At 52.1% G+C, this 10,168-nt stretch overlaps 1 protein-coding gene across 3 annotated transcripts in view; it reads right to left on the bottom strand.

Annotated features, from left to right (window-relative positions):
* Positions 1 to 10,168, bottom strand: part of LOC109297763 (polycystin-1-like) — a 79,047-nt gene that overhangs the window by 59,573 nt on the left and 9,306 nt on the right. For all 3 annotated transcript variants that reach the window (XR_002097411.1, XM_019517786.1, XM_019517794.1), the window contains exons 7-14: positions 6,491 to 6,671; positions 5,437 to 5,657; positions 5,047 to 5,165; positions 4,465 to 4,612; positions 3,266 to 3,540; positions 1,972 to 2,730; positions 1,392 to 1,523; positions 297 to 472 (exon numbers count right to left, since the gene is read on the bottom strand). Coding sequence is in view for 2 of the 3 variants with exons in the window: in XM_019517786.1 (XP_019373331.1) it covers positions 297 to 472; positions 1,392 to 1,523; positions 1,972 to 2,730; positions 3,266 to 3,540; positions 4,465 to 4,612; positions 5,047 to 5,165; positions 5,437 to 5,657; positions 6,491 to 6,671 (2,011 nt within the window). In the remaining variant the exon portion in view is untranslated. The remainder of the gene's footprint in view (positions 1 to 296; positions 473 to 1,391; positions 1,524 to 1,971; positions 2,731 to 3,265; positions 3,541 to 4,464; positions 4,613 to 5,046; positions 5,166 to 5,436; positions 5,658 to 6,490; positions 6,672 to 10,168) is intronic.

The following is a 10,168-nucleotide window of genomic DNA, read 5'->3' as shown; positions in this document are numbered from 1 at the left end:
GGGGGGGGGGGGGATCATTTCCACCCTCCTCCCAGCTTGATTCCCTTTTTGTCCTTCCTGCTGCGAGGTGATGCTCCAACTGGACACCACACAATGACATGAGTAATGGGCAATAAACCACACCCACCACAATGTCCTCTGAGGGGTCATTCCCCCCTGGAAGCTCCCTGGTGATCCTCTCTAAAATCACACCAGATTAAATTGACCTTGTTGGCTTGACCTCTATGGTTGAAAATCCCCCCCTTGAAGACTGGGGACAGAGAGCTGTCCCTTCCTGGACCCCACGGGGCTATCACCTCACAGTGACTTCCACAGCAGTGTCCACTTCCACCCTGAATATCAAAGTTTGGAGAACATTGACTGGCACCACCGTAGGGATCCCCAGAAACTCAGGGTTGGCCAGTGGATTCATGGGCTCGGCTCTCAGCTCTATTTCCAGAGTCTCAGAACTCACAGGATTCTCCGCTTGTAGCTGCATGGAAAGAACAGAACTGCATCAAACATGGGTAGGAAAGAAAACCCTGTGCATTCCCATCCACCCAACCCACTGCCTCACAACCGGTGACCTTCCTCAGCCACACTGCCTCATGACCCTCGATTCTCCTCACACCCCTCAACCTTGGACTATCTTACCAACATCTCCCTTGATGCATGTCATACATCTCCCAGATGAGTGCCCTTTGCCATCCAAGTGGTTGGCAGAGGTCAGGGAATGATGGCAGTACTGAGTAGTTCTCCAAGTCTGCTCAGGATGAATTCAGAGCAAGGAACAGAAGGAAGTGGCCTAACATCTATGGATCTATGAATAGTCAGGGAAAAGCCACCCAGAGAACCATGATTGCTATCCTCAGCAGTGACCTTTCGTATCTGAGCTGCAGAGGAACATGCAGTGACTCCCACTCGGAGATCAGCCTCACAGAGGGACAAGCAACTGGGGCAGATGGGTCTGAGAAGCAGGGTCTTCAGTCAAGCTGCTGCAGTGATTTCTGACTCCTCCATGAAGTCTGGCTTAGACCATGTTGAACTTGGAAGAGCAGGCTTCTACATTTACATTTTAATAATTAAATGTAAATGTAAAATTTACAGTTTAATAATAATTGGCAAACCTGTCTGTATATCTGTCCCTCTAAAAGTATGTGCTTGGGGGGGAGGGGCTCATGGCACCTTAGAAACAACACTTAAAACACCATGACATTTCTGGGAGGGGATTAAGACTTGCTGTCCCCATTTCAGAGGTGGAGAAACGGAAGTGCAAAGTGGTAGGTGACTTGTTTAAGAAAAGCACCAGGAGCCCCAGTTCCCCAACCCCTTGTTCTGATGAACTGATGCCCTTTCCTTGCTTTGTTTGCCTCAGATGAAGCAGACTGTGGTGGCTTGTAACACTGCCTCACCTTCAGCCGGTAGATGGCCGGCTTTTTGAACCTGACACTGTAGGTCTGTCCATTGTAGGCAAACATGCTCATGTTGTCAATGACCCAGGTGTAGGAGATGGAGGAGCCCTGGCTGAGCTCTGCAGAGAATACCTGCCAAGCAAAGCAATCAGATGTTGACCCAGGCCCTAGGGATGGGATGGTCCAGCTACATGCTGGATGGGGCTAATGGAAAGGAGGTGGGAAGCTCCAATGGGCTTAAAACAAAGTGAGACATGAACTCCTGGGCATAGCATTCACTTGCTTCCCAGAAGCCATCCAGTGGACTTAATGCAACAGGTCAAGCTCACTTATACGGGAGCAAGAAGGTGCGAGAGACAATACTCCAAGCCAGACTGGTCCCCAGGGTCTCAGGCATCCTGGGAGACCTTTGGGCTGCCCTTGGAGATTTCTGCTAAATGAGAACAGCAGTGTGTTGCAGCTCAGGGTATACCTAGTGGTCACTGAGTGAGGCCCCTACCCACAATAGGTTTGGTATTAGAGTACCATCAGCATTCAGCAAAGCCACAGCATATCAAAGAGGGGTAGTAGCATAACCTACCTGGGACACATCTACTAACATCCTAAGAGGACCAGGAGGCATCACCCGGAGTCCTTTGATGGTGTCATAAGACTGAATCTTTACTGATAGCTTCTGGGAGCTGACCTTGTTGGACACCAGCACATTGAGGGTCTCCATTCTTGGCTCCTCCATGAGAAGCACAGCAGAGGAGAACCAGGTGTCTGCAGTGTCTTTGCGGCAGGCGGGCACACGTGGCACAATGCTGGCAGGGCAAGTGGGCTCAAAAGGCACCCCAGCCTTATTCACAGGTGCCATCCAGTGGGCCACGGCATTGCAGCCGGAGAGGATCTTGACGACCATCAGGGTTCCACGTTTTGTGGCCACATGGAGCTTCCCATTGACTGGTGTTGGGTGGATAATCTGAAGCCCACTGACCCTGGTCTGCACCTTCACCGTGCAGTCCACCTGCCTGCTACTGACCACGTTCTGTACCGTTGCCATGTAGGTGTATGTGCCGGGCTCTGAATGTCCACCAAGTAGAGGGCTGGTGGCAAGGCTTCGTGTGCTATATGCAAAGGTGACTCGGATGTCACAGAGGACGCTGTCCACCCATGTAGGGTTGGCAAAGCCACTGATGTCTTCTTCCCACCAGCCGTCCTTCACAAGGCTGATGTAGCTTTGGCGCCAGGGGGAGCTGGAGTGGTGCAGACACTGGAGGAACAAGCCTGCCTCTGCACTGTGCTGTATCCCAATAATGTCATTGGGGTTGACGTGAGTCTCCTCTCTAGGCAGGAAGACCTGAAACGCACAGAAAGAATCATCTCCCTTTGGGACTGTAGCATCTACTGTCACCAGATTGGCCTCAGAGCTTACCCTACCTCAGCTCCTACCTATGATGTGTGAGGGACAGGAAGGAGGACAATAGGAGGAAGAAACAAGGGAGAGAAGAACAGGAGAGGGAAGGGGAGGAGGATGAAGGAGAGAGGAAGTTGGGAAGGGCTGTTACCCACCACCGCTTAATTTAATTTAAATTCCTGCATTTTGCCAGGGTCACTGCAAGGCTCACAGTGCACAGGGGTTCGAGTGTCAGGTCTGCACGCTGTGATGTGGCATGTACACAGACTGACCCTGCCTCACAACAGGATGATGGCAACCCACTCCACAAAGCTGAATCACTCAGGTTCACACCCAAGGATGCCACAAAATTGCTGCCCCCACACGCAACAAACACCGGCAAGTGACAATGCAAGGAGAAAAGGGCAGGAAATAACCAGACAGGAGAAATGTGGGAGACAGAGAAGATCTAACAGGATGAGGTCCTGGAATCACTTACATGGAGGTGGCTGCTTTTGCTGCTGGGAGGGAGGACCACGGAGAGGTCAGCCACTGGCAAGTAGGATGGAGGGGTCGCCATGTAACGTGGGGGGCTCGGGAAGGGCAGGATATTGGAGGTCACATTCTTAAAGGCATAAGAGCTACAAGGGCTGGAGATGTTCAGACAGCCTTCTCTCAATGGGCACCACTGCTGTCCACCCAGGCACCCACCTGTGGTGTTGCAGAGTGGCCTGGGGTGACAGCAGGTGAATGGACTGTGAAGCAGCTGACAGCCTGAGAAGAAATATATGCTGCATGTTATGGCAACCCTTAGAGCTCAAAGGCAAAGCAAGCTGCATTATTAGGGTTTCCCATGCTGGGCGTTCGCCTAAACGTGTATTCCAGGCTCTGTGTATTCTCCTGAACACCCAGTACAACATACCATTCAGATCTGCAATGATGTTCCCCATCTTGGTGGAAGAACCAAACAATCAAGGAGAAAAAGGGCCAACAGGCAGGTTTTGAAAACAGATCTGGATTTCTGACAGCCCAGAATTTGAACTGGACAAGGAAGATGAAGCAAGACAGTCTCCTACTTGGGAGGAACAGTCTGGAGGATGGGGGCACTGGGCTAGGATCCAGGTCTATTCCTGGCTCTGCATAGCCTTTTGCTAGTCCCTTAACCTCTCCTCTCTGCTTTTCTTGGGGGTAATCATTGCAGCCCACTGCTGGTTGCACCTGGAAACTAATGGAAGAGGAGCACCTGTGTGTGTATCTACTCGTATTTGGACCGGGGGGAAAAAAATGGACTGGTTTTCAATTAGCTCTATCCACACTGCTTCCTGCAGAGGAAAGCGATAGCAGCCAATGACATCCTAATTAGAAGGAAGACATCCTGCTTAGAACATCCTCTTTGGAGGAGCATAACTTAAGAAAGGATTAGCCCTCTTCTATGTTTCACTTACAGGATTGCTGGGAATCTTGCCCTGCTTAATTTTGAATGCACTCAAATAGCAAGTTAGTTTCCAACGTGAACATTAGCCTAGGGGGGTGTCTTTTCTTCAATGGCATTTCTACACTGGCAAAAGCTCCAGTTAGATGCAGTTATACCAGGGTCAGCGTAGCTTATTTTGCTCATTGTAATGATATAGGGTATTGTGGCAAAAGCCCATGTTTGCTGCTACAAGTACGAGAGAATTATGGAAGCTGAACTCTTACCAGGAGGGACCAAGTGCTGGTTGGGGTTGCAATATGGGCGGAAGATCTGGAACCGGATGAGAACAGGCTTCTTTGTTGATTGCACCCCCAAATCCACGGAGACAAGGGTGCCTGCCTGGCTGAACCAGAGGCCAGGGAACAGCATCAACTGCAAGACAGGGCCAAGAAAGGATGCACAGGACATGTGAAGGAGAAAGGTCCACAAAGCCCTCGTGGAGAGATCTGAGAGGAGGGGAGAGGGGCGGGGTGGGCATGGGTCCATTTGTGCTGTCGTGACGTGATGCTCTTGGGATGTCTGGGGCTCATGTTACTGCCCAAAGATCTGTGCTGTAGTCAAAGCACAGCCCTGGTTATCCAGCCTGGGAGCAGGAAATACAATTTTCTCATAATTTCTGGGCCTTAAGCATTAGGAGAACTGCCTCTGGTTGACATTTTGCTGCTTCTGGGCAGGTCTGTGTCTCACTCCCAAAGGATACGCAGTGAGTGGCCCTAAGTCAGGGAGGGAAGGGCGAAGACAGCTCATACGGACCCATCTATAATACTGACATGCATCCGCCTCAGGGGTCTTGGCCTGGACATTACCTCAATGTGGTTGGTTCCTATAAGAGGAGGCAGCTGCTCAATGCTGATGTTCTTGACCTCGTAGGCCCTGCTGAATGCCGGCACTCCTGTCAGGAACAGGTCTGGGTTGGGCAGGATGGCTGCAGACATAACACATGTGGTCACTTCTCTGTCTGCAGAGAAGTCAGGCCCTGCTGCCAGCTTGCCTCGCTGACCCAGCTGGATTGCAGGGCTCAAGGAGACCAGCTGAGCTACAGCAGGATCTCAAGGCAGCAACGGTGTAGGCATGGGTGCAAGCGCTTTGCTGAATCAGTGCCCTGGCCAACAGACAAGGCTGATGAAAAGAGGGACTGGCAGGCAGAGACAGAGCTATAAGACCCTACCCCTAGAAGCAGGCGGGGTGTGCCATACCTCCAGCCCTCATCTCACAGAGGAACAAGGACGTTGCAGAGCACCGGCTGCTCCTCCAAAGCCCTTTGGAGCTGAAGAGGTGCATCTGGATACAGTTCTCCTTTCCCTCAGGCCTGCCTGAGGGTGCCCAATTCTGGAAAGAGTTCACAGGGCTCCCATCGACCCAGCGCAAGGACCCCAATGAGCTGAGGTCACCCAACCCGATCCAAGCTGTGCCAGCACTGCCGAAGAGAAAGACAGAAAGGACATCTGCTTACCGCACAACAGCTTTGGCAATTCAACATGGAGCCCAGAAGTCAGCTGGGGAAGGGAGTGGGTGTTGGGGTAGGTAGGAGGCAGCTGCTCAGTGTTGATGTCTGGTCCCACTGAGTACCCCTAAGACAACCCTACAGCATTTAAAAGGGTCCAAATAATTGGTACTCTTCTGCCAACACGAAGGATATCCCCCAAGCACATGGAGCCTGATCCCCTCAGGGCTTCTGTGCCCTAGGAATTGCTCCCATCCCATCTTGCACTGGTGGAAATAAAAAGTGCAAGTTGAGCACCCAGCCCAGTCACATCCACACACAAGGCTTCCTGCAGCTGCTTCCACCATCCATGGGTTGTGACACCCATCCCTTAACTCCCAGCATAACCACCTAGGGCTTCTCTGAAGGGGCATAAAGGTTGGCTTCTAGAGGTGCCTGGCCTTGGCAACCTCTGCTAAATTTAAAGAAAGCTGGAGGGTCTCACCACTTCTGATCCTCCATCCCATAATGACTAGGGTCTGGAACGTGCAAAAGCTCTTGTTGAGGTGCCTGCTTAAAACAGTTCCTTATTAAGGCTGGTCCAACATCCACATCTTAGGGGGTCTAAACTGCACGTATTCTGCTGTGGCATCACACAACTGCCTGGGGACACCTGGAGAGGCACGATGCCTGCTACACCCACTGTCTGACTGCCTTGAGCAACACCACCTTGGCACTAGGGGAGGGAAGGTGCTTGACTGAATGGCACCCACCCTCATAGCAATGCTAGTATTAGCACAGCAATAGGGCTGCAGCAGGGCATGCACCTGGGGAAAGTCTCCTGCAGGAAGCTCTGCACCTCTTGAGAGCTTACAACGGCCAGGTCTCCTCCTGGCATCGCTTGGCAGAGCTGTCGGGCATCCTGCCAGGTCTCCTTGGCTTGGCTGAGCCAGTAGCAATTCAGGCTTGGCAGATGGATCCGGCCACCTCGGGGGCAAGAGGATTCATCTGGAGAGGAAGAAGGGGAAATGAGGAGCCGGGAAAGGCCTGCCCCATCCAGGCACATGGCTGAGTTTCAGGGGAGTTTGTGTTCCCAGTCCTTTCCGACCAGACACTGAGAAACCATCTCTGGAGAAGGCTGTCTTGCTTGAGAGGGACATCTCGTGGAGCCTTTCAGTGGTAGGACCAAGCCAGCCACTTCCCTGAGGGCCCAGACGCAGACAGATGAGACAGCCCAGGGCACAGAGCGAGTAAGGAAAAACGAAGGCTACCAGCTACTATGGCAGCACATTCCTGATGGTCTTTGTTCTCTTGGGAACATTTGGTTGGCAAACACCATCAGTCCACAGTAACTAATCCACCACCACCCACATCTTGGCCCTCCCCCCCCAGTGACCTAGTATTGCACTCAATTTTTCACCAGTCTTGGAGGGAAAATTTCAAGGTGCTGAACGTCTCCCGGCATAGACCCAATACTTTAACAAGGAATGACAGTGAATTTATTAATGTCAATCCCTGGCAAAATAACAGAATGATTAACTTGTGGTGCTGGCTCCTACCTTGGGGGTCATTAAGAGGAAGCTTGACAGTTACCTAGCTGGGGTTATATGCCAGCTTTTATTTTTGCCCCTCCAGGAATAGCATTTTTGACTTTCTAAAATGCTAGCAGGAAAAACTGGTGCCAGAGGTAAGCGGTGTTCATGTAAACTAATAGCAGAGTTAAACACGATATATTTAATGGTTTTAAATACATTGGTTTCTATTGTAAATACATTAGCATTTGAAATTTGTAAATAGCTGGTGAAATGACTCCCTCTAGCACTTTCAAGGAAGGCAAGGCTGAGTTGGTACTCTGTATACAGTGCATTATTAACTGCAAAAAATTGAAGCCCACTATTCACTCCTGCCCAGGGCAGAGGGTCAGACTTGATGATCTACTTAGGTCCCTTGCGACCCTACAGCTATGAATCTATGAATCTTAGAAGGCTACTTGCAGAGAATAAGAGGATGCAAGTATCACTGACCACCAGCCATTGTTTGGGGGAAGCCGGTTGTTTGGCAGCATGAGCGGTCCGGTTAACAGAGGCCGCTGTGTTGATGCAGTGTACTTGCCATTTTCCAAAGCAGGTGAATTAGGACTTTGTGATGATTCCATGAAAAACAAGTGCATTACATGGAATTAACAAGGCACATATTAAAAACACAGCTCCCGGTGTCACTGTTAATATGGAGACGGCCACAAGCCAGGCAATTCTTAGCAGAGTTGCCAAGGGACTGGTTCTTGCTATTCAATATTTTTATCTGCGGTTCAGAGGGTAACATATAATCTTTGTTGGTTCACTTTGCTGAGGATGGGAAGGAAATGGGGGGTAGGAAACAAAGACTATGACAGGTTACTGTGGCAGGTTGATCTGCACCTTGTGGTGAAATGGTCACAGTCCAACCGACTGCAAACCTCTGGTGCTAAGGTGGAAGGATAAGGAAGGGAGGTACTCTACCAGTATTGCTAATGTGTTCGGTGTCTCACTGCCTGAGCCCACCAGGAGAGACCTAGGTGATGCTCTTCAGGCGGCAAGGCTGGAGGAAGCAAGGGAACCCCAGACTGGAGCTGTAGGGGAGCAGGTCAGTGTGGATCAGGAGCAGAAGCCCAGAGCTTCACTTTACGGCGCTACAAGGTGGTGATGAGGAGACGAGGAGAGGAGCAGGGTATAGCAGGATCTTACTCCATTAGAGGGACCTCTTCTCAAAGCAGGAGCTGACACTATTGGTGCCATAAAATATCTTGGGGTTAGGAAAGAGGAACAATAAATAATACCGAGCGCTACGGACACAAGAATCAATTCACCCGCCGCTGAAATGCAGCCACCTCTGCAGTGGAACAGGGCAGCTGCTTAAGAGCCGAGGCAGAAAAGAGTGAACGCAATACCCAACGGTGCAGGGAAATAGTCACTGCCTGAGCAAAAGCCTAGGCCAGAACAGGGGGACTAGCCCCACTGTTCTTGCCAGAAACAATGCCACAGACTTTTTAAGGGACAACCCTGCTTAGGTCCTCAATGTTTTGTCTGATCCCCCAGGAAGCCTAGCACGTGGGGCGAGGGGATGAAAGGCGAGCTGGTGACTACAGCAGGAAGTCCTATGCTAAGGGTCTAGATGGAGCCAGTCCTTCTCCCTCGTTCTAGTTCCCCCAGATTTCACCGCCCCCTGCCCATGCCACACTTGTTCCTTTCTAGTCCCGGGCTCTCAAATTTAACTATTTTCTGCTGTTGAATCCCTGTGTGCCGATGCCCCCACCCAACTCCAGGTCTCCACGGCCAGAAAACTCCGTCAAATGAGCTGGGGCAAGGAGGCCAAAGGAAGTCATGGGACTGGGACCTGAAAGAGGCTCAGCAACTGCATCCTAAGGGGAAAGGACCTGCTATTACCTTGGGGGCCAGGGGCATCTCAGCTGCTGGGGGCAGCCCCATCCCGACAGCAGCAGTTCCTGCCTCCCGAGCCCCCTGAGCAGAGCGCTCACACCATAACGAGGAAAATCCAATCAATGCGGCCATTGCCACGTCCAGCTTGGTTGCCGGGGAGCTGGCGAGCACCCGGCTTGGCATCCCTGCATCCCCCAGCAACAGCCGAACACAGAAAGCCAGAAAACCCATCGCCATGGCAACTCCAAACAAAGTTTGATCTGTTCCAGACACTAAAACAACCCGGGAGACTCCCCTGCTCCCACTGCGCGAACCACTGATCGGCTGCTGCCAGCACCTCGCCAAGGCTTTCCAGATGGACCGAGCGCTCTTGGAGAATCTCACAGATTGTCATTCGGGCTGGAAGGGACCTCGCAAGATCATCGGGTCCGGGCCCCTGCCCAAGGGGCAGGAAGTCAGCTGGGGTCAGATCACCCCAGCAAGATCAGCACCCAAGCGTTTCTTCGAGTTTGCTACTGCTCGGGGTGCCCCAGGCTTTGAATAACCCGCAACAGATCCCGCTCCATCTCCAGCTGCTCCCTGACACAAGGGGAAGGGACAACGGGTGATTTGGAAAGGGCTCCCTGCCTGGGTGGTGACAGCAATACGATCCCAGGGTCAGGCCTCATTTGATCACATGGGATGAGCCTCATTTGGCTCCATCCTTGCCTTTAAGCCCCCTGCCTGCTTTCACTCCCATCCGCTGCTCACTCATGGGAACACGGTCCTCAAGTCGAGTCCTCCTGCCCTCCTCACTCCCTTTCTCACTGTCAGGGGTACAATCAGGGTGTGGGCCATCAGGGCTTGCCCCTAGAGGGTTGTGCAGAGCACGTAGAGGTAGCTGGAAGGAATTAGGATGTGGGCGATCACCAAATGCATAGGGGATACGTAGGGGGTGCACATGCACCCCCTGAGTGCTGGTGCCCCGCCTCTCAGCTTAGTTGACAGGTAGTGGGGCAGGCAGAGCACTGGTGCCCCCCTTCCCCCAAGAAGTGCTGCTGGCGCTACAGGGCTTGGCATCCAGCCGCGGGGAGACCCCCCCCCCCCCCC

Source organism: Gavialis gangeticus, unplaced genomic scaffold, assembly GCF_001723915.1.
Source record: "Gavialis gangeticus isolate Ggan-Ray unplaced genomic scaffold, GavGan_comp1, whole genome shotgun sequence".
Classification (NCBI taxonomy): Eukaryota; Metazoa; Chordata; order Crocodylia; family Gavialidae; genus Gavialis; species Gavialis gangeticus.
Note: the sequence above shows the minus strand (reverse complement) of the source record. Positions and strands in the feature narration are given on the sequence as shown.